Source organism: Eriocheir sinensis, chromosome 3 (genome assembly GCF_024679095.1).
Source record: "Eriocheir sinensis breed Jianghai 21 chromosome 3, ASM2467909v1, whole genome shotgun sequence".
Classification (NCBI taxonomy): domain Eukaryota; kingdom Metazoa; phylum Arthropoda; class Malacostraca; order Decapoda; family Varunidae; genus Eriocheir; species Eriocheir sinensis.
Genome location: NC_066511.1, coordinates 108,122 through 133,121, shown reverse-complemented (window position 1 = coordinate 133,121; position 25,000 = coordinate 108,122). Strand labels below are relative to the sequence as shown.

The window sequence follows — 25,000 nt, the reverse complement described above, 5'->3', positions numbered from 1 at the left end:
GGAAATTTGAATATATTTTTCACATATAAAGAATAGTCACATGCTATGTTAATTGTTCCTTTAAAGCTTCATATGTGAATGTAATATTATAAGATGCTTAAGATGTATCTATTATGATTTAAATTAGGAATATTAAATAATTATAATACTTGCTGCCGGCAACGTACGAACGATATGTTTAGCAGAAGCTTGGAGGAAGAATACATGGAGTGGCCCTCAGCGGGCGCCGCTCTTCACTGTGAGGTGAAGCATGGGGAGCGAATGAGAATGAGAGAGAATGAGGGAGACTCGTTATGAGAGAGAGGCATTGAGAATAAGAGAATGTTCTATCGTTCTAAACCGTTGATGAGGTTTCAGACCCTGCTCCGCCGCTGTGTGAGACAAAGAATGAGAAAGGAAGAATGTGAGGGAAAAAGAGAGAGAGAGAGAGAGAGAGAGAGAGAGAGAGAGAGAGAGAGAGAGAGAGAGAGAGAGAGAGAGAGAGAGAGAGAGAGAGAGAGAGATTAAGAATGAGAAAGAGTTAATGATAATGATAATGAGAGAGAGGGAATGAGAATGAAAGAGAATGAAAATGAGAAAGAGAATGCGAATGAGAGAGATAATGATAATTAAAGAATAAGAATGAGAAAATCAGAATGAGAATTAATGTTGTCAGGCAAGTGAGTGCCCGTGGATTGAATCAACTCGGTAACTTGCCCAGGTTTACACTCTTTTTTTACATGTTTTCCAAAATAACTGTGTTCATTGTACTTCTGATAGTACCCACAGACCTCTACATTCCAGTTATGTGACCTGTTTGTGTGTTAAAGCCACGGGAGATGAATTACAGATGATTTTCGTGAAATTTCCATCAAGGAATAATTTGCATTCGTTTGTGTCGCTCTTTTTCAAGCTCAGTTTTCTCGCCCCCTATATAATGTTTCACCACATATATCATTTTGTCTTACCGATGAAACGTTATGCTGTCATCCCCGCCTCTGTCGGCCAGCAGGCCAATGTTATGGGCCAAGGCCAAGACTGCTTCACTTATGTGACCTCATGCTCTCTCCTCGTATTCTTCCTTCAAGAACAGCAGTGTAAACACCCGCCCGCGCTCTGATTGGAGGGGCAGTGGAATGCATCGTGTTGGGGCAGCCGGAGAAATGTTGAGTGGCAAAATTTTCAGTACTACCTTCCACCGCTGCTTGTGTGATATTGACAGCATGACACCATGCCAAACTTGCTTGTATTCTCCTTTATTGCATGAAGGAAATATCTGACAAGAGGCCGCACTAATGCATTCCTATTAACCACGGGATTAAGTGTAAGAGGATATGTCGATGAATGCTCATAGTTTGCCATCAATAATCATTATAACGACATGAATAACGTACAGCACTCAGATTTTTTCATGTAAACATGATACTGGCCATTACAACTCTGATAATTTGCTAGTTTGGTACAGAAAAATGTCAATTAAGCCTCGCTGGATCCCAGAACGCAGCAGCGCTTGGCTCTGGCAGCGGCTTCAGCAGGGCCACCAGATGGCAGGTCAATTCAGTGAAGGACCCTGACGCAGGGTCGCGGGAGTGGAAGCGGAAGTACACAGTTAGCAAGTTCAAAAGATCAGTTGGCATGAAAATATCGACAGAAGATAGACAGAGATGCAACGTTGCATGGGAATTTATGAGGCAAAAGACTAATAGTAGGAAGAGGGGTGACGATGAGACGAAGAGCTTTAACTCCAAACTGTCTAGCAGAGCTGTGTGTGTGGACCCTCCCCATACACGAGATTCATACCCTATACAAGAACGAACAAGGTTCCTGCATATAGATAACATCTGAGAGGGGGAAAAGAGCTGGCGGAGACGATACAGAACGCCTAACCTGGAGAAAGTTGATTTAGCGAGAGAGGAGATATGAAGTTTCCAGTTAAGGATAAACAGAGAATATTTATTGTAGGGGAAGGTGACAGCTTTGTGTTATCAAAGAATAGGGCATTGGTGTTTGGAAAACTGTGTCTAGTTAATAAATGAAGAAACTGAGTGTTTGAGGAATTGAAGAAAATAAAGTTTCTCCTTTCCCAATCGAAAATATTAGCAATATCTAAAGTTAAGGGTTTAGCAGCGTGCAGCCTAGGGTCTTGTAATTCCTATAGGGAGGGTCTTCTTGTTAAATGGTGATGAGCAACTCAGAGTAAAATCATGAGCGTAGGAGTTGATAGGACAGTTTGTTTGGAAAGATGATTAATGAACAACAGAGCGAGATAGAATAGAGCCCTGCGGCACACCGCAGGTCTCTTCTCTCTCTCTCTCTCTCTCTCTCTCTCTCTCTCTCTCTCTCTCTCTCTCTCTCTCTCTCTCTCTCTCTCTCTCTCTCTCTCTCTCTCTCTCTCTCTCTATATATATATATATATATATATATATATATATATATATATATATATATATATATATATATATATATATATTGATTGATTGATTGATTGATTGATTGATTGATTGATTGACTGACTGAAACGTTGTTCAGTTGTATTTTTTTTTCTTGTAGTCAATAGACTATCTATGTGTCTGTATGTCTGTACATGCTTACCCTGCTATTTGATAATCAATCAAAGTATCTTTTAATGTCTACATATTTGCCTATCATACTGTATATCTGTCTGTCTAACAGTCTGTCTATTTCTTTTCTGTGCAATACCTTTAAGTTGACTCATTGTGTATATGATGCAAAGCGATTGCTGCACTATATATCTACCTTTCTCCCTTTGTCATTCTATCTATCACCAAAAACTTTCTTTATCGATTTTTTGTTCCATATATCAGTTACACTCTTTGCTGAACATCTGCCTGTCACTCACCGGTTCGCAAGGTCCTAGACAGTACTTCACGTTGCACTGGAATATGACGCCATAGGACTCTGTGAACCTGAAGGCCTCGTACACAGACTGAAGGGCGTAGCCGTCTTTTTTAAATTGTGGGAATATGGACGGTTCCACGGGGCACCTGTGGAGGAAAATGTGGCAGAATGAGTCTAGGTTATTTTTGACACATTTAGCAAACCAATTACAAAACCAAATCAACAATAATGCCTGCACAATGATGATCTTATAAACAGAAAACAGAGGATGATGACTAAAGGATTAGCAATATTTATTTCGAGATTCTCTTAAGGGGGGTTGTAAAGTCTCAAATCCCATGTTAAATTCCTTGTGTTCTAAGTGTATCTTCTCCCTTATTTATGGGCCGATTTATTTCATTCAAAAAGCATTTTAATCAGGAAGGATGGGAGATTAAAGGCTACTCTCTTTTGCATTTATGCAATGGTAAAAGATATTTTTTAAAGTTCGATGAAATAATACAATTTTTTTGACATAAATATTTCTCAAAAATCTAAATCAACTTCAAACAATAGTTTCGAGTGTAGCCTATATTCCGTACACATACTTTCATAAGCTGCAGTGGGAGATATGTGTATAACAAGAAGTGCAAAGGATGAATTATTTTTTTTTAAATGCAAAATCATGGTTTTGAGATATCAAGCGATGAAGTTTAAATATTTTTTTTAATATTACCTATTCCACCTAGGGACTTGAAATCCTCAGGATATATACATCAGGATATGAAGAAAAAAAGCAGACATGGTTTCCCTTACTTACTTTCATTGATTGCTGCTTTGTTTACCCAAGGTTACGTCTTTTTACGGGGTCACAAATAAATGTCCTCGAATATGATTATTTTTCGCCATATTTCAGAGTAAAAAACAGTGCTCTACTGTGTAAAATCAATAAAATGTAATGTAAAAGACATCTGAGGCGGATAAATAGAGTATTTTGTTGGATTTATGAAAAAAATATGATTTTATCGATTTTCATGAATATATACGAAAAAATAATAGTGACTGCTAAAATTTCCCATTTTCTTAGCCAGTGGTGAGAGAAAACAGAAGTTTCATGAAATATCTTGAAAAAAAATTCCTAAAATTAAAAAGTGGTGAAAACATGGATTGCAAGCCCGTGGCGCCGCGCGGAAGCTCATTGCAGCACGTTGCAATGCATGTTGCATACCACTGTATTATTTTTTCATCAGTCATTCATATACCAAAAGGAAGCAAAAAAAATCACAGAATTTTATTTGCAAAAAATAAATGTTTTTTTTTTTTTTCAGGCCGACCATTTACAACCCCACCTTAACTCCCCTCAAGATAAGAGCTATTCGTAGAAATCAAGGAGTACTCAGCAAGGAAGGCAGTTCTTGAGTTTACTAACGAAAGGGGTGAAAAATGAATATACTGGTTCATTCTTTCAATTGGGAGGTGGGTAGCATAGGAATGATTTTGAGTACTGATGGTGTTGTTACATTCGGAACAAACGGACTGACCCGTCATCATCGATGATCTGGAAGGTTGATCTGGAGTCCTTGGCCATGGCTACACAGCTACGGGCGAAAATACCGTACGGTGCTGTGGAGAGAATGGTCATGGTCAGAGAAGCTAAGCAAGCCAACGCTGTGCACGACTCTACCATGTCAAAAATATTTGTTTCTCTATTTACACACATACTTATCTGATGCAACGAGCTATCCCTTTCATAATATAGGATCAAACTGGAACGGTATAAACAAGTATACTCAGTAATGCGAGAGATATTACACACATTCTACATTAAGTAAACCACACTGAGAGGCATGATACAGGTTGTGTCTAACTAGATTCAAATACAATTTCAAGGATGACTTCTGCGCTTTTATTACTACCACTCGTCGGAATAAAATTTAACACTCTAATCAAAAGAATTCCTCATTTCCTGAGGGCGAGTGAGTATACCTTTTTTTGATAAATTACACACGGATGCTCCAATCTGAATTAGTCAATTCAAACTAACTGGATATTAACCCTTAAAAATTGGCAAAAAATATCCATAGTTGAATCCTTAAAGCATTACTAATTGGACATTAATATTTTGAAAAGTGATAATGATGCAATCAAAATGTAATGATATCTCTTATTGGCGACTATCTTACTCGACTCGGGAATCTCAATTCTGAAGGTAAGCGTGTCTCCGATCCTGACGGTCTCCACCTCCCGCATGGCAGCGTCCAGGATGCGTATACTAGGCGGCGGGGCCTCGGGAGCAGAGGTGATGGGGATCATGTCTGGGTCTCTGTTGAAGGAGAAAGCTGCGTTAACACCCTCGTCGAACTGTCTCCTCAATACTACTGTCCCGTCATGTGTGTCAGAAATTATAACACTGATCTCCCTCTTAATGTCAACAGTCAATATTGATGTACAGTTGTGGACAAAAATATCAATCCCCTTTGCTCTAAACTCTTCTTGCAGGTCACATTGGAAGAGTATAAAAACGAAGGGAGAGAAGGGAGAGGGGGATGAAATAGAGGAAGGGGGGGGGGAGACAGGAAGACGTAAGAAGGAGGAGGAGGAGAGGAGGAAGAGGAGGAGGAGGAGGAGGAGGAGGAGGAGGAGGAGGAGGAGTTGGAGGAGGAGGAGGAGTTGGAGGAGGAGGAGGAGTTGGAGGAGGAGGAGGAGTTGGAGGAGAGGAGGAGGAGGAGGAGGAGGAGGAGGAGGAGGAGGAGGAGGAGGAGGAGGAGGAGGAGGAAGAAGAAGAGGAGGAGGAAGAGGAGGAGGAGGAGGAGGAGGGAGAGAGATGCAGAATGGTGGAGAATTGAGGGAAGCGGAAGAGAAATAGGAGGAGGAGGAAAGATGCAGTGTTATGTAAAGAAAGGAGGAAAAGAAAGAGGAAGGCTTCATAATTATTGTGGAGTAGGAGGTTGGAGAAAGTAGGAGGAGGTAAGAGGAGGAGGAGAAGGAGGAGGAGGAGGACGACGAGGAGGAAACATGGAAACATGGACTAGCAGGCAGCAGAAAGCCTGTTGGAGGAGGAGGAGGAGAAGGAGGAGGAACAAATGAACACAAAAGAAGAACAAACAACAGCAGACCTGATGGTCTTACGAGGCTGTTTGTGACAAGCTACACTAACTATCTGATCAAAGGTGGAAGATGAAAGACAGCAAAGGAGGAGAAGGATTAGGAGGAGGAGGAGGAAAGAACACAAAGTAACACAAAGGAAGAACAAACAACAGCAGACCTGATGGTCCTTACGAGGCTGTTTGTGACAAGCTACACTAACAATCTAATCAAAGGTGGAAGATGAAGGACAGCGAAGGCGAAGGGTCCTCCCCACCCCCCATTTCTCCAGCCAACGCTGGCATGAAAGGAAAAAGAACCATGGAGCATGGAAAAATTGCATGGAAATTATGTAGGAAAGAGGAAAGAACTACCATTAATGCTACCACTAATCGGGCGATAAAAACGGACAAGGACACCAGTATTCGAAAGAACTTAACTCTATTACGACAATGAGTAATATCTTAGTTGCTGGTTGGATTCAAAATACTTGTCTAATCTATTCTTGAAGGCCGTAACTGTTGTACTACCAACGACATCACAGGGCAGAGAATTCTAAATATCAACGACTCGATTGAAAAAGTTTAGCTTCGTGTGACGAGAATCTTTTACCACTTATCTTGAAATTGTTATTTCTTCTTGTTCTATTTGATCGATCAATTGTAAAGTAATCTTCCGCATTAATATCACTGAATCCTTTAAACATTGTAAACACTTCTATTAGATCGCCTCGCATTCCTCGTTTTGATAGGCTGAATAAATTTACTTCTTTAAGCCTTTGTTCATAAGATAAATTTCTCAACCTAGGAATCATTTTTGTTACTCTCCATTGAATCCGTTCTAACTTTTCTACATCTTTTCTGTAATAGAGAGACCAAAACTGTACACAGTACTCTAGATGGGGTCGAACCAGCGAATTATACAGTTTTAATATTACTTTTTCCGATTTTTTATTAAAGAATCGTCCGATGAAGCCAACCAATTTGTTTGCGGTTTTAACTACCTCTGAACAATGCTGACTGGGCTTTAAATCGCTTGATATAGTGATTCCAAGATCCTTTTCTTTACTTACTGCAGAAAGTTGTTGGCCATTCATTACATACTTAACGCGATTGCTATTGTTTCCGATGTGTAACACTTTACATTTGTCAACGTTAAATTTCATTTGCCATTGACTGGCCCAACGGGCAATACGATCTAGATCTGATTGTAATGCTTCTTCGTCGAGTGTCGTAGTTACCTTACTAGCGATTTTTGTGTCATCAGCAAATTTTGATACTTTGCAAGTCAGCCCATCATCGATATCATTAACATAAATTAAGAAGAGCATGGGACCAAGAACTGATCCTTGAGTTACGCCGCTTCTAACATCGAGCTCAGAGAGCCAGTCCACAAGCCAATTGTGAATGTTACCCGAGATACCGTGCGCCAATAGTATACTGAGCAACCGTTTGTGGGGGACCTTATCAAATGCCTTTTGAAAATCCAGATATATGATATCTACTGATCTGCTTCCATCGAACACCTCAAAAATATAATGAAAAAATCAAGTAAGTTAGTTAAACACGAACGTTTCCTATGGAAGCTATGTTGCGAATTATTTATCATATTTTCTTCGAGGAATTTCACTATATTGTCGTGATTTTTTTTTTTTTTCATCTCCGCCTATTGCACCGGTAGGCTTGCTTGAGGGGCCTGGATGGTATTCGGCCCCAGCTCGTCATGGCGCAGGCAAGTGTTTATAGTGGCGCCGTCTTCTCTTGGCTCATGCTGCCCCCCGGAACTCGTTCTTGATTCTTGGACTGTTTCCTCTTGAGTCCGGGTTGATGGGTGGTCTTCAGGACAGCATGTGGGTAGTTTTAAGCCACTCGGCAGTGACTGAAAAATCCGAGGTGGTAGCGTGGGGATCCGAACTCGTGTCGTCCATCACGTGGTGAATGTGGGCCCAGCACGCTACCACTTCATCCACCGATGTCGATGTCAGGCTAATTGGTCGATAGTTTCCTGGGTGAGACTTGTCCCCCTTTTTGAAAATTAGTGTGTCATTTGCTAGTTTCCAATCCGACGGAACTTTTCCAGCTGTTAAAGATTTATTGAATATGATAGAGAGCGGTTTATAAATTTGATGTTTGATTTCTTTTAAAATCCTAGGGGTGATTTTGTCTGGACCAGGAGCTTTGCTTACTTTAACCTTTTCGATTGTGCGTAAAATGTCACTTTGTACGATGAGCACGCCATATAAAATCTTTTCGGTCCTTTTAAATTCCGGCGGTTGAGGTGATAAACAATCTTCGTCGGTAAATACGGATGCGAAAAAGTTATTTAGGATTGTAGCCATTTCATTTTCATCGTTCGTATGGTTACCATTATCATTAGCAAGCCATCCGATACTACAAGTGAGTGACTTTTTATTATCTACATAGCAAAAAAAAAACCTTTAGGATTAGATTTACTTGTTTCCGCTATGTATTTTTCAAGATTTTTCTTGCTTCGTTTTATAAATTTCTTCGTTTTGCGGCGAATTCTGTCCAAATCCAGTTTGTCAGCATCACCTTGGGTTGATATGTATCTACTGTATACGCGTTTTTTTTGGAGAGGTTATTTTTAATTTCGTTATTCCACCATTTGGATTTTTTCTTAAAAGTTGAACGTCTGTTACGATAGGGTACACAGATGCTTATGGCATTGTTCAATATTGTGGTGAAGGCCTCCCACGATTTATCAATATATGTTTCCGTCAAAATTACAGTCCAGTCAGAATTATTTAGAACTGATCGGAGTCTTACGAAATTCGCTCTTTGATAATCTGGCACCTTTTCTTTACTAGGAGTTACTTTACTTTCTTTCATCTTGATGATGAATGTGATTATTCGGTGATCGCTAGAACTGAAAACTGGATCAGCTGTCGTTGAAAAGATAATGTCAAGCATATTATTTTCCCGAGACGGTTCTTGAACGTGTTGATGTAAATCACTTTCTAATAAATTTGTGTACAGGTCGAGCCCTGTATGAGAGTTCAACGGTTCGCCCCATCTTTTCATTGGCAAGTTAAAATCCCCCATAATTACTGCCTCGCAACTGCTACTTGTTTCTAATATTAATTCACCTAATGCGTGGTCGATATTAGGAGCCTGCCCCGGCGATCTGTAGATTAGTCCAACTACTATATTTACGAGATTTTTTTTTATTTCAATGAAGACCGTGTCCACATTGGTTATAGTATCTGTTTTCACGGATACTGGATGGAGAGAGTTGTGGATATAAAAGATAACGCCTCCACCCTGTTTGTTCTCTTTCATGACTAAAAATGATATAACCCGGTAATCTATATTCCGCAATGATATCTCTTTGAAGTGTCTATCCAAGATTCTGTGACTCCGATGATGTGATAATGATTTGTAGCTGCGAGGACTTCTAAGTCTTCAAAATTGTTACGTAGGCTACGAGCGTTTATATACCAAGCTTTAACGTGATTCGAGTCGGGGGTTGCGCGGGTTGAGTGCTCCCTCTCGGTGGAGCTGTTGGTGTTCTCACCTTCGCGTTTTTTTTAGCATTCGAAGAGCCACTTGATCACAGAGCAGCCTCCCGAAACGGGCTGCTCCAACAGGGTTTAAATGGATGCCATCGGCAAGGAACAGGTCCGAATCGTAGTAAAAACTGTTCCACAAGTTAGCGAACTGGACGTTTTCTTGTGAGCAAAGGACTAAAGTCTGTTGTTTGTGCTGAAAGCCTTACTGTAAAAGTTAGATTCGGCACCGACTCTCGGGAGGATTCCTGAGATTATGATGTTACTGGCATCCGTTTTTCGTTTATACTGCTTGATCATGCGGCGGTATTTATCAAGCAGTTCCTCAGAACGGGTTGTCCTTACGTCATTTGTGCCCGCGTGAATGGCAAAGAGGGTGTTTCGATCGCCATTACTCGTGACATCATCGTACGCTGCAGTGATGTCGTCCAGTCTGGCACCTGGATACGAGTAACGTTTTCTACGGCCGTTTGATGAACGACCACAAAACTCAACCAGCTGGTCACGCACCATGAGTCCCCAACTAGGCGAGTCTTAAACTCATCCTCCATGGTGTCTGTCAGCACCTGGAACATATTGAAGGTAGTGGGGGTCAGTAAATGTTTCGTTGCCTGCTTCGGTTTGGCTCCATTCCCTACAGGATGGAACCCGTCATCCTGTGAAGCAGGAAGAGAAGCGTTATGTGAGGCAGGCTGGGAGTTGGCCTGTGAGGCAGGCTGGGGGTTAGCCTGTGAGGCAGGCTGGGGGTTACCCTGTGAGGCAGGCTGGGGGTTACCCTGTGAGGCAGGCTGGGAGTTAACCTGTGAGGCAGGTAACTCGTCCTCCCGTGAAGCAGGAGGGTCGTTTAGAGGGGGCACAGTGTTGGTAGAGGGCCTCTCAACCATCAATGGTGGAGTCCTGAAGGGCTTCGAATTTCTTTTCAAGAGCATGATGTTTGTTTCTCCATTCAGTCACAGCCTTCTGAAGTTGTACAGAGGCGACAAGTTTTACTCAGTTGGAAGTACTGAGCCGCAAAACGTCCGGAACAGATGTCACACTTACTGAGTCTCGAAGTCATTTTTAGAAATTTAAGCAGGCTCTCAATTTGGGCAAATATTATAAAGCGCTATCGAAATAACTTAGAGTGTGACCATAAATTGAATTGGATAAAAAAATGTGCATGGAAATTAGATACTGCTGTGTTAGATGCCTCTAACACTGGGAGTTCGCTCCCACAGGGTCTTGAAAATGCCTCAAAGACCAATCGCTTGTCCTGAGCCTCGGTCACGAGAGAGACTTTCATAACCCGGCGCTTTTCAGCTATTGTCCTCGAAGTTTTGTCCCATAGAACGGGGCCAGCGTAGTCACCCAAAGCAAAGCTGGCAAGGGATAAGAGGAACCAGCAATTCGTTCCCACTTTCCGAATCGTCTAACACAATTCCGCGACCCTTGTGAGGCCTGGCCAGTGGCACCTGTCACCAGGTGTTTTCCACCAACTCTAGAGAGTATCAGACGCCCTTCCAGAGAGACCAAAAAGCTGAAATATTCCTTGAGTATAAGAAAAACCCTCAGAAACTCCACCTAGAAGCCAGGAGGTACAACCTCAAAAGGCCCACGGAAGACATCTCTTTCAGGGGAAAAGAACAAGAACCAGCTGTTATGCAGAATAGGGATGGGAGTACCGTCGATAGAGGGGAGGGACGGGGAGCTCACACCGACAACTGGTTCCCAGGGAGGCTTTTTAGTGTAGAGGTCGCCACACTCCTCTACACCGCAGGCCTAAATAATTAGGCACAGTCCAGCTAACTAGGACCCTGGAATTCCAGCCATTGTCTCATAAAGAGATCCTCTGCCTGCAGTCCAATTCACCACTGCTGCTGACCAAAGACTTTACCATGACCCTGGCACGGGAGACAGATCAGGTATTACACCTTGTCCAAGGGTGACCTGAGACTATGCAAGGCAGGGACGTCTAGTTCCCTGAGGTGAAAACACTTCACCCGCATACCGAAGGAAAATGAGGAGGAAGAGGAGGAAGAGGAGAGGGAGGAGGAGGGGATAAAAGAGAAGGTTGAGTAGCAGCAAGAGGAAGAGGAGGAAAGAAATATGATGAAGGCACAACAAGGAGGATGAATAAGGAAGAGAGTGGAGATGGCTATGAAGGGGCGAAGGAAGAGAATAAAGTACTATATTTTTTTTATATAGCCGTGCTGGTAAGGGATCAATATGTTTGTCCGTAATGATAAAATTAGAAGAAAGTACCTCGCCTCAGAGGATATGTGCACCGCAGAGTGAGTCACAAGTGAACACACACACACACACACACACACAGTAGCTCAGTGGATAGAGCGTCTGCTTCACAACCAGAAGGACCGGGGTTCGATTCCCCGGCCGGGTGAAGATAAGTTGGGTTTATCTTCTTTCACGTGTAGCCCCTGTTCACCTAGCAGTGAGTAGGTACGCGACGTCAGGCAAGGAGTTGTGACCTCGTTGTCGCGGTGTGTTGTGTGTGAGTGGTCTCAGTCCTACCCAAAGATCGGTACTATGAGCTCTGTGCTCTTCCGTAGGGGAACGGCTTGCTGTCTCGAGAGAGACCCGCAGCAGACCAAAAAGTGAATTACACACACACACACATACATACATTTCTAGGTAGCAATTTAGTGGGTACAAAGGAGCTGTAATGCCTTTTATCAATACTTACAGTGCGTATGTGTTTACAAGAAAGGTTTGTGCAAGAATGCAATGCAGGAAACGGTAATTACAGAATAAGAATCAAATAATTAGATTGAGTGTAGGAAATTGTTCTACAAGATTACTTTGCTGAGTTGTTATGTGATGTTTAATGTTTGATATTTATTTCATTTAAGTTTAATGTTTACGTTTTCTTCAAGATACCGTGAAGAAAAGAAATTGCTGACTATGATTACTAACGAGTGGCACGATATTTTTTTCTACTTTTTTATGTTTACAGTCATTTTACACGCGTTTCCTAGAAAGCTTTTTGCTAAGTTGCCAAACAAAAAAATATTAGCTTTGATATCAAATAATGTGATGCCAAATTGTAGACTCGATTACTAATACTGAGTGACACATTTCTTCTTAGTACTTTGAAAATTACAGAGATAATGGTAAAGTATGTTCAACATAAGTGTTTATCTGTACAATGTTTATTTCTAAGTTGAGATATTTTCGACAAGTTGGAGAATGAGGAAAAAGAATCTTAAGTAACTGAAAAAAAACAAAATAAAGCTTTCTGCATAATCTTTTATGCCGAGATGAGATGTTAAGTAATATCACTTTAAAGGCCTAAAGGAAAACTAGTAGTGAATACACTCACCTCAACACACTAGCGTTAGCTTTATGCCATTTTTAGTAAATACTAATGTTTACAACAAATACTTAAGGTAGAAAACTGCAGACTCGAAGGCAATCGCTACAAAAAATATTTGCCAAGATGTTACTTTAAGTAATACCAAGTTCAATCTCAGTTACTGTGTTGCCAAAAATCTGCAAAGTCGACAGCCATCACTGTGTAATACGTTTCTATCTATAAACTGGTTATAGTAACCCTAGAGAACAAAATTTACAAGCTGATTTCTTTAGCTATACAATGTCAATATAATTATCTCAGTTACTTCTGCGACCAGGAAAATTGATGACTAGATAAATAACTCTTCGCGACATGTTTCTGTTTAGCATATTGATATGTTCAGTGATTTTCGAATAGTATATTCTACAAGAGTTTTATGCTCAGTTGTAATGTTAATGTTAGCATTTATTCTAGTCATTGTAAGGTTGAAAACCTTACAATGCTAGTCCCATTGGTAGTACTGAGGGGCATAATTTCTATTTGGAAATTTGATATCAAGAATGATTTTAGATTGTGTAGTCTATAATAGGTATTCCCTGAAATGCAATGCCATTCTTTTTTTCAGTTACTGTGAGGGTGTAATGTGAGGATCAAGAAACTTCACCAACCACAATTGTTCTCTCATTAGTCAGCATCTTTGATATTCTTTTATAGGGGAGCAACTTATTGTGAGCTTTGTTATTATCTATTTTTTTTATATTTTTTACGTTTCTCCCATGGCCAGTACTCTTTCCTAGTGGGGCCTGATGGTCGGTCCCAGCCCTTTACGGCGCAGACAAATGTTTATAGTAACGCCATCTTACTTGGCCCATGCTGTTCCCCGGAGCTCATCTTTGTTAATTTTTTACAGATAATTTAAAGTCCGGGTTGATAAATGGTCATCAGCGTGGGTTAGCTTAGTTAGCTATCAGGTAGTTTAGATAGGTAGCGGATAGTCTGGTTAGCTAGCGGGTAGTTTACTTAGCTAGCAGACGCCATCTGGGAGCCCTGTACCCAGAGCCCGTAACTGCATGTACTCATTTTCACTAGAATAGAACCTACTTAAGAGACTTGTGTGTTTCCGTCACCCCTCAAGTACATACACACAATCTACATGGCGCAGTGAAGTACCTAGTGGATAGTACTGGACAGAAGTAGACCCTTTATCACTGTTTTTCTTTTGTACATAAGAACATAAGAACATAAGAACGTAGGAGTCTGCAAGAGGCCGGTAGGCCTGTACAAGGCAGCTCCTTTGAACCTAAGCTCCCGTGAATCTAACCCTACCTAATATCACTGTCCATGAATTCATCTAATCTATTATTGAATGTGGCAATTGTATTGGCACTCACCACATGACTGCTCAGCCTGTTCCACTCACCTACCGCTCTGTTAGTAAACCAAATTTTGCCTATGCCCCTGTTGAATCTGAATTTATCCAATTTAAACCCATTACTACGTGTCCTACCCGGTTCTCTTACTGACAGAACCTTGTGAATATCCCCCTTATCAAAGCCCTTCATCCATTTATAAATCTCGATCATGTCTCCACGCACCCTTCGCCTTTCTAGAGAATGCAAGTTTAACTGTTTGTGTCTTTCCTCGTATGGCAAGTTTCGTAACTCTTTAATCATCTTAGTCATCCTCCTTTGCACCGATTTTAGCATTTTTATATCCATTCTATAGTAAGGTGACCAGAACTGAACCGCATAATCAAGATGAGGTCTAACTAATGCTAAATACAGTTTGAGGAAGACTTCGGCGCTTCTCTGTTGCATACGCTCCTTGAAATAAAACCCAGTACCCTGTTTGCTCGATTTCTAGCTTGAATGCATTGTGCCCTTGGATGGAGATCAGAGCTCACTAAGACCCCTAAATCCCTCTCGCACCCAGACCTGCTGATGGGAGTGTCATTTAAGCAATAGTTATGTAAAGGGTTCTTCCTATCTACACTCAGAATGCTGTACCTCCAATCCGAGCGTTGGAATTGTACGTAGAGATTTCAGTGCACAACTTATCCATCGCTATGACGGGCAAGAAACTGAAGAAGTCACAAATCGCTTCCCCACCAAGTTCCCCTGCCCTTCAGGACGCCGCCGTTGGTGCCGCCACGCTACCCCCCTCCGAGGCTACCACCGCCCCCACCTCCCCTCGCCTCGTCTCACGTCTGCACACCAGCCACCCTCACCATGGACCTCATGGCCCTTCTGCAGTGGATGGAAACGCAGCGACGTGAAGATGGGCGGTAGCGACGTGAGGAGGAGAGGAGGTGACGTGAGGAGGAGAGACAGCGACGTGAGAAAGACAGCACGTTATGAAGCACTCATCGAGAATTTGGTGCCGCGTATTCAACCCGTCACGACGTTTCCCACACCACAGCCGCTATAATAGCAGCCCCATCCGGAACCAACAATGTAACGCTTCCACGCCAAGTCCACCCAAAGCAGCCGCTCAACCACCACCCGCACTCCACGCCGATGTTACCTTCCAAAACTTCAGGGAATGGAGGAGGAAATGGACCGACTATGCTACGATGGTGGATCTTGCAAGCCTTTCTCAAGAGAAACAGCTCATCCAACTGAGGATGTGCTTATCTCTCGAGACGCAGCGCGTATTAGAGCACAGTCTGAGAGTTCCTCCAGACGCCGTATCTCACGTGCAAGCGGTTCTGGATGTCCTTCAGGAACACATCAACGGCTGAAGGAATGAGGCATTACGTAGACGGGAGCTCTTTAGCTTGATGAGGGCATCCGAGGAAGTCGACGTCTGTAAAGGCCGCTAAAGAGAATGCGAAGAGACTCAGATCAAACAAGTGATCTTAATGGGTGTCAGGGACGAAGAACTCGTGCGACGCCTCATCTCTCTCGACGCTTCTTTTACCCTTCAAGATGTAGTGATGGAATGTCGGGCCTACGAAGCTGCCCACCATACAACGTCTGCCCTGCGGCCTCCCCCCCCCCCTACTGCCGTAAGGGCCACGTTACAGTACCAGAAGGTGAAAAAGAAGGCTCTAAAGGCGAAAGCTATTTCTCAGACTGAGGCACGCTTGTCAAGTGCACAGTGTAATTGCTGTGGAAAGCAGCACACTCAGCGTACGTGTCCAGCCGCTGAGGCCATTTGCATATGTTGTGGCCTTAAAAGGGACATTTGTCACACACACTACGATGCCCTGCCATGAACGCTCAGTGCCGTTTATGCGGTCGTCTCGGCCACTACGACAAGTGCTGTAACCAGTCGAAACCCAAGGCTCAATACCAGCGACGTACTCCACGCATCAACAACAACACATCGCGTTCTCCCTCACCTGGCAGTAAACCACGAGACCAGAGACAGTGTTCGAGCCACGTCCAACGTATGAGATCGACCCCTCGCCCCAGTGCGAAGTGTCTAGCCTATCAACGTCACCGTCACCCACAAGAATGTGTCAGCATGCTTGCAGATGACTCCTAACACTGGCGCTGACGTCACAGTTATACTCCCGCAACACCTATGACCTCTTGGAATGGCAAGGAATGATCTCGAACCGCCGCCCAAGGCTAAGCGGTTCACAGCCGATGGTTCCGAGATGGCCCCTGCAGTTGGTTCCTTCGAGGCCGTCATCACTTTCGGCAACAAGTCATGGTCAATGGGGATTGATGTGCAGACGGAGTTCCGACACCTCTGCTTTCCTGCGAACAGTTAAAGGTACTGTCGATCATCCCGGAGGCATTCCGGAAGCCCATCCTCAAAGGGAAGCATACCAACAGGTTACGCAGGGCAAGCAGCGAGAGGAATGAACACCCTCCCGGTAACTCTTCCGAGATCGACTCTCCCACCATTTCATCCACCACAGCATCTCAACCGCTCTCCACCGTGCAGGCCATCCAGTTCCTTGCCATCCCACAACCTTCGGAGAATTTGTCCCCCATGATATGGCACTAGAGGACCTACAAGCTGTAGCTCGAAGCGACCCCTCATAGGTCAGGCTTCTGAACCACGTAAAGAACGATTTTCCTCGAAACCGCTATGACCTTCACTCTGTTGGAAGCTCCGTGAGGACCTTTATTGTGATGGCGACACTGTTCTCATGGAGCACGCGTTGTCATCCCTGCTGCCCTACGCCGCAACGTCTTAGCTCGCCTACACGACAGCCACCGAGGAACAGAGGCCACCAAGAGACGTGCAAGGCAGGCTGTCTATTGGCCGGGTATCAACTCTGACATCGTTAACTCTGTCCGAGCATGCGAGCCCTGTCAAGCCATGCAGCCCAGCCAGCCGTAGGAACCATTGATCTACGATGACAATACCACTAGACCATTTGAATCTGTTTCTGTGGATTTCTTCGTTGTAGCTGGGAAATCGTTCATTGTCATCGCTGACCGCCTCTCAGGTTGGCCCGTCGTGATACCATGCGGTAATGACACAACGTCCGCCGCCACCATCTGCAAGTTTCGGCACTGCTTCAGGGACATGGGCGTCCCAGTGCGTCTTCGGACCGACGGAGAATCCCAGTTTAAGAGCCGGGACTTCGCAGCCTTTCATGACCGCTGGGGAGTCAGACATGTGGTGTCTTCGCCGCACTATCCACAATCCAACGGTCACGCTGAGGCTGCGGTCAAGTCAGTAAAACATCTGATTCTGAAGGTAGCTTCATCGGGCAACATTGACTGTGAGGACTTCGATCGGGAACTGATAGAGCTCCGAAACACCCCGAACTACACCGGCCGTTTTCAAGTTCAAGTGTTGTAAGGAAGCCTTTTAGGTTCCTGCGTCGCAGTGCACCCACAGTCCTTCCTAGAAAAGTGGCAGACCCAGACGGAACTGTACGACCGACGAGCTGCAAACGTGCACAAGTTGTCGAGAGCACCTACAACGAGCATGCCCATCCCCTTCCAAAACTGAAGATCAACGACCAAGTTCGGATTCAAGATCCAACATCTCTGCGTTGGGGTCGTGAGCCTATCATGTTCGGCAACCGAGCGGCCACGTCTGGTGGCGTAACCGGCGTTTTTTCCCCACAGCCAGGACCCCTGGTCTGAATGAGCAGGCCGCTCACCGTGACGGTCCAGCCCCTCGCCGCTCAGATCGTATCAAGCTGAAGACCTTGCTATGAACGTGAAGGGGGAAGGGAGGTGTGGGTTAGCTTAGTTAGCTATCAGGTAGTTTAGATAGCTAGCGGGTAGTCTAGTTAGCTAGCGGGTAGTTTAGTTAACTAGCGGGCGCCGTCTGGGAGCCCTGTACCCAGAGGCAGCTGAGTCAGTTAGGTGCGTCCCTCCACTCTGTTAAGGTGCTCTACACGCACCTGTAACTGCCTGTATCCGTTTTCACTATATAGAACCTACTTTAAGAGACTTGTGTCTCCATCACCCCTCAAGTACATACACACAACCTACATTCAGGAGAGCATGTGGGTAGTTTTAGGTCACTCGGCGATGACTGGTAATATTATTGTCCGCTTACAGCGACGGGCTAGAAGCAAACTCGCATCCTCCTGGACGCCGCGCCCGTAGGCTGACCACTCACCCATCGCTTTCCCTAAGGGCCTGTTTACACAGGAAGCTATACTACGGCACACGCTCTCTGCTGCCACGTGTCTTTCAATTGCTTCCATTGTTTTCAATAAGAATATTCACACCGGATGGGAAGCAAAGCGAGCGACACCAATAACGTCCCTTACATTTCTTTGCTGCTCGCTTTTTCCGCGATACTTCAATGATATTATCTCACCTTACTCAAGCGCAGTATATTAATTTTGGGGGAGCCCTTGCACTGACTGGCTACTGAGAAAATGAGAAGTTGACAGCAGTCTGCCACGCAATAATCCAATCATGTGAGGTATACCGTTTAAAGAATGCAATTTTATTTTTAAAGCACGGACTTCTTGAGAGCAATTGCGTACTTGAATAGAGGAAGAACGGAAATATCCGTGTTTATATGATGTGTCTACAGTAGACTATAGGAATGTGAACAGGAAGGACATCTGTTGGGTGGAACATCTCAAACGTAGCTTCGCTGACATCGTTTCCAGTGTGCACACTCGTATAACAAGTATCGTTGGCATATCCAGGCGACATAGAGTTGGAAGCGTAACATCACTCCTTGTGTGAACTGGCCCTAAAGGTTTGCTCTTGCTATGGCTCTCCATCGTAATAAAAATAATGTTGGTAACTCATATATCATATGTGAGAGTAATCTATAATTTTTAAAGTAAAGAACCATCTTGGAAATGTGTACGTGTATACTTTCAAGTGGTATTCTCGGTAAATGGTAATTAGGTAGACTGGGTAATATTCAAGAGAGGATAGCTTCCTCTGGCGAAGTTCATACCTACAACATGGATTATTTTTTAGTCCCTGAGTGCAGTGCAGCAACAAATGACTTCCGGAAAATAGAAAGGGAGCGAGGAGGCCGAAGCCCCATACAAGAAGTATATTTTGTGTCCATACAACACACTGCCGTATTGCTTTTCCGTCGCAAATGGAAGGGGGATCGATGGGGGGCTTCCCCCGTTAGTTAGGTTACGTAAAGTTAGGTTCGGTTAGTTTAAATTTATTCGTCACGCAATGCGGGGCAGCGGAAAAATACGCGGCGCAGGACGGGTATGGCGGAGGCGGTCCAGCCGGTATTGAGAGAAATACCTCCTCGCAGATCTAAGTCGCTTTGCTGTTCAATACGCATGCACACTGAGGGAATACACAGCAGAAAAAATATAAATTTGCCTGGTTTTAATCTAGTTTGTCTACTTGTGATCTTTGTGAGAGGTGAGTGATATACTACAGAAACAGTACGCAAGCTGAACCTTCTGCGAACTATTTTGCATCTGCGGCGGTGGGGGCACAAACGGAGTTGAAAAGTCAATCATTTAGTGATTTCCGGAGAAAAATGCTATCTCCATAATAAACAGCATCATATTTTGTCCAGAAATAAGCAGTCAGCATCTCGAAATGAGTAGGCTACCCTGTCGTGAATAATCCCCGGTAGACTTTATCTGATAAAAGTTGATTATAATTGCTTTGGCCGTCCATTGAATGTGTGTCAGCCTTTATGAGGGAGCAGGATGGAGTACATAAACGTCAAACATTGATGTGGAAAGCCTTGGGAAAGGACACTGCTCTTTGGTGTATTAGTAGTGGCTGACGATTATGATGATAATGATGGTGGATTATGATGATGGTGCTGCTACGATGATGATGTCGATAATTATGATGATGATAATGATGGTGATCATGGTGTTGGTGATCGTGATGATTATGATGATGGAGATGATGATGATGGTGGTGATGATGATAATGTTGATGATGATAATAATAATTAATGATTCAGGAAAGAGTGGGTGCCGTTGGTCTCGGTGCACAGGTAGAAACACACACACACACACACACACACACACACACACACTTTCACTGAATGAGTGAGGAAAAGTCAGGTGATCACCACAAACACTACTTATCTAACATTTATCCTGCCCACTACTCCCCTATAGTCAGTCTCAGCCAACACGTCCCCGGATCCCGCTCCTTCCTTCACCCTCTCTCCAAGACAGTGAAGATCTCTTCAAATTACAATACTTTTTTCATGGCCTATGTGATTTACTTTGTCAAAACGACAAGAAAATAACATCAGGCAACTTGCGATGACTCCAGGAAAGGGTCGGGACTCCAGGCCCAAGTTGTCTGGCGGTGACTATATATTAATTTTGTGGAAACTACTGTACCAAACATTATTTTTACATAAAGGCATAACATGAGTCTACATACAGACAGAGGTGGTACATCCACCTAGTTTAAGAAACCAAGAGAGAAATAAAGGTCTCCGTCTTTAGGTCATTCCATCAAGGGTCAGGTCAAAGGGTGTCCGGAGGTGAGAGTTGTGTACATAGGGTCAAAACACCATCAACACCCACTACACCGTTACACAGCTAGCCACACCTCGCCGTGTCTTACCGGACTATTAGGGTGTCGGATAAGGAGTCTTGATCACCTGCGCTGCAGTAGAATGCACGGCAACATTAAATTACGTGTTTTTTTATCCACTCCCAAACAAATACATAAAGTCCAAAATATAAGAATTAAGGAGTCTGCAAGAGGCTAGTCAGTATGCCTATGCAGGACACTTGCCATCATAATAATTATATCATCGGCGTAAGAGTGGATAAAACTGTTTTGGAAAGATCATTAATGAACAGCTGCAAGAGAGTGAGAGATAAAACAGAGCTATGCGGAACACCACTGTTCATGGGTTTAGGAGTAAATAATGCCCGTCAATAACACCACAGGATGGACTGATCGGCCTGAAAAGAAATTGGAAAGTACATGCAGAGTACAGAGAAAGGAATAAAATCCACAGGAGGGTATTTTTTTTTTTTTTTTTACCAGACTGTTGAAAGCTTCAAGATGTCTAAGCCTACAACAAAAGTTTCACCGAAATGGCTAAGAGAAGATGACCATGAGTCAGGTAGGAAAGCATAAAGATCACCAGTAGAACACCCCTTGCAAAATCTGTACTGGTAACCATAGAGAAAATCAGAAGTTGCTGTATTTTAAGAATTTTTATGTTAAGGATTGATTTAAAAAAATAGGACGATAATTTATGGGATTAGAGCGGTTATCCTCCTAAGGCACAAGTTGCATGTCGGTGTACTTCCAGCAGGGAGGAATTACAAATGTTGAAGGAAAAAACTAGAGTTCTTAAGGACAGTTCTTAAGGACAATAGGAGGCATTCCATCGGGTTCATAAAACTTCTGAATCAAGCCAGAGAAGCATAGAAAATATCACTCAAAAGAATAACATAGTGGAGACAGAGGGGGAATGATTAGGAGGGATATGCCATAAATCGTCAAGAGTGGAATTTTCAGAAAGGGTTTAAGCGAAGAGTTCAACTGTAGAGATATATGTGACAGTTGGGCTGCCATCAGGAGTAAGGAGAGGTGAGAAAGATGAAGTTAATTGTAAGAGTTATTTTGGCTAAATCCCACAAGTCTCTGGAATTTCTGGAGAGAGCAAGTATATGGCATTAAGGAGTTTTTCCTGAACGTAAAAATAAATTTAGTGCGATTCTGGGTAGAAATCTAGAGATCATGACTAGTAGGAATTCGAGGACTCAAATACCCATTGTGAGCCGCCTCTCTTAGTTGTATAGAATGAAAATAAGCGTAATTGAATCAGGGCTTTTTAGCAAGAGGCGTAGAATAAGTGCATGGAATGTGTACCTCCACCCCAGCGACGACAACCTCCGTAATGCACTAGGCATACACAAAACTCTCGCTGACCTGTAAGCAATAATCCTTCAACGGGAAATTGTACAAATACGTTTAAATTTCATCCCACCGAGCTCAAGCATTATGCCAAAAGCACCGACTTTTTGGTGGGCCTTGAGGTTGTACATGAGAGATAGGATAAAATCGAAAATAAGGTTGTGATCGGAGGAACCCAACTGAGAGAATAGTTGAATAACATAAGCTGAGCGATAAGAATTTTGAAGAAGTCTAGGTGTTGAGTGTGTCTCCAAGGCGGCCAGGGAAATGTGTAGGGTACTGAACCAACTGCTCCAGATCAATAAGGGGAGCAAAGTCTTTAGCGGGCTTTTTTTCTCACTTGTCTTACTTACCCTTGAGCTACTCCCTTTACTTAAAAAGAAATATCACTGTTACTGGCATTTTAATCCATTTTTTTATATTCTGCAAAATACAGCACCTTGTACTTCCATACCCTCTAATATAAAGGATATAATGAATTAGCGTCCCCAATTAATTTCTTAAAGAGATTATATACCGTATCTTCAATAGAAAAGATCATGATAACAAGAGCGAAGTGTTGCTAAAGAAGAGAGCATCATAAGTGGAAACATACCTGATAGGCAGCATGCCAAAGGTAATGTTTTTGGAGGTCATGTCGTAGGTACAGCGGATCTTGTATATCTTGTCTGTCTTGGTCATGACGATGGAGTGATGCTGGATGACCACCGTGTTTGTGTACACACCATTCTGTAATAAACCTATGACTTAGGCCAAACTACACATGTTTAGTCTTCTACAAGCAGCAGATTATAGAATATTCTTGCGTGTTATCTTCAAGTTTGTTAGCTTCTGTACACCCATGAAGTACTATTCAGAAGCCTGAGTATAGCTGGTGATTTGAAAAAAAAAAAAAATCAGACAACCTTGGAAGGTACTTGGTTTGGGTCATATTCAAGCTTTTGTGTTGGATTGTGTTGGGTTGGAGAGATATATCAACACCATAGCTGTATCTTTAAAGTGATTCTGGGGGAGGAGGTTAGATTTTACACTTCATCATCCCACCACTTTCACTATCATCAACCAGTCCACTGCAACAATGTGAAATTACTCTCGAAATCATTTGAAAATCCATCTGAGACCATCTGTGTAGGGTGTGGATTTCAATTCTATAATTAGCCCTCCTTAAAAAAATACATCCCTGATTATGAAAATTGTTAACGGGTATCTTCAATAAATTCGTTTTATTTCTGCCTGCTTCTTTTTACGGTAACAACACAACCAGCCAAATAAAACCCTTTGTTATCACATCATACAAATGGCTGTACGTTTACAAATACAAGGCAGAGAGCAGGCATCACACATCAGGGAACATACGACGGTTGAAGAGACACTAAGGACGAATATAAATAATTTGGTATAGTCAGAGTTGCGAGCCAGCAGATATCACCACTGACCATGTTTTTTTGCCCTCGAAACTTGAACTTTTCTCTCAATTATTGTTAATTACCTTTTTTTTCTGGGACAAGTAATAATTTTCTTTCAATACAGTAAGTGATACTATTGTTATACAATATTTCCTGAGTTCCTGCTTTGTATATATCCTTCTCGCCTTTGACGAAATTTCAATCGAAGTTAAATTAAGTACGTGGTATCCCAACAACCATCCTGTGTCTAAAACTAACCAAGACTCTGTTTACTAACTGTGACACTTTGCTCAGACAGTTGGTTTTTGAGACTTGAAGAAGGTCCATGATCAGAAAAATTCCGAAAGGAGGAAGTAGCTAATAATATGGGATCCATCCCCCCTCCAGTCTGAGCAAAGCGTTAAAGTTTGTCTTGGATACAAGATGGTCATTGGGATACCACTTACTTAATTTACATTTCGACAAAAATTTCGTCGAAGGCAAGACTGATATACCCAAAGTAAATGTTATAATATAAATAAATTTTCAAAGCCCAATTCTACTTGATTATGTAATGCTTTCATGCGAAAAAATTAATGAGGATAAGTTTCCAATGTCATTTATTTGATTTCGTTTACCAATAAAGAAACAACGAGAATGATGAACAATATTTTTATCACATATGGTAAGGAAGTGTAATTGTTACACGTCCCAGAGGAACACACGTAGCTAACAATAATTAAAAAAAAATAATCCAAGCTTCTAGGGCACGAGACATAGTGGCTGAGTTGTTAGCATGCGTGCGCCGCGCGCCGCCTCCAGGAGGATGCGGGCTCTCGTCCCGCCCGCCACAAGCTACGAATTTTCAGTCACCGCCATATGGCCTCAGGATAAGCACATGCTGTCCTGAACGAAATAAAGAGAGTGAAAAGTACCTAAATTTGTCTCCATCTGTGCATGACGTCACGAGTAAGAGGAAATGAGAGTCAGGGCTTGGAAGAAAGGTCAGTCACATCCACCAGCCTCGTGACCTGACCTCCTCACTTCGCTAAACTGTGTTTTCTGTGAATATTCCGACTTTTTGTATTGTTCGCGGATGTCGATAACTTAATGTGAATGGAAACAGTAACATACGGTTGTATCGGGTCTTTAAGAGATAAAGAATTTAGAAAGAAATTAATGAAAATATGTGATACAAAACACACTTATTCTGATGGCTTTGTGTGTTGTTGCCACTTTGAAACTTCAACTTTTGAATTTTTTTGTTGTTTTTGATGTTTTACGTTTCGGCGTACAGCGCCGTTAGACTTTCTTGATAGGGCCTGCTGATCGGCCCAAGCCCGTTATGGGACAGGTAAATGTTTATAGAGGCGCCATCCTGCTTGGCTCATGCTGCCCCCCTCCCCCCGAGCTCATCTCTAAACCTCTCTTTGGAGAGAGAATCTTGAGTCCGGGTTGACTGATGATCTTCAGGCTACAATGTGGGTAGTCTTAGGCCACTCAGCGGTGACTGAAAAGTCCCAGCTGTGACTGCGGGCAGGACTCGAACCCACGTCCTTCTGGACGTGGCATCGGCGCGCTAACCACTCAACCACCGCCTCCCTAAATGAATGCAAACCGTATTATA

The 25,000-nt window shown here is 43.0% G+C and overlaps 1 protein-coding gene across 1 annotated transcript in view; it reads right to left on the bottom strand.

Moving 5' to 3' along the window:
• The window catches only part of LOC127007561 (uncharacterized), a 113,429-nt gene that overhangs the window by 4,680 nt on the left and 83,749 nt on the right, over positions 1-25,000 (bottom strand). The window contains exons 12-16 of the mRNA XM_050878735.1: positions 22,584-22,717; positions 20,678-20,719; positions 5,001-5,140; positions 4,359-4,440; positions 2,840-2,984 (exon numbers count right to left, since the gene is read on the bottom strand). Of these exons, the coding sequence (XP_050734692.1) occupies positions 2,840-2,984; positions 4,359-4,440; positions 5,001-5,140; positions 20,678-20,719; positions 22,584-22,717 (543 nt within the window). The remainder of the gene's footprint in view (positions 1-2,839; positions 2,985-4,358; positions 4,441-5,000; positions 5,141-20,677; positions 20,720-22,583; positions 22,718-25,000) is intronic.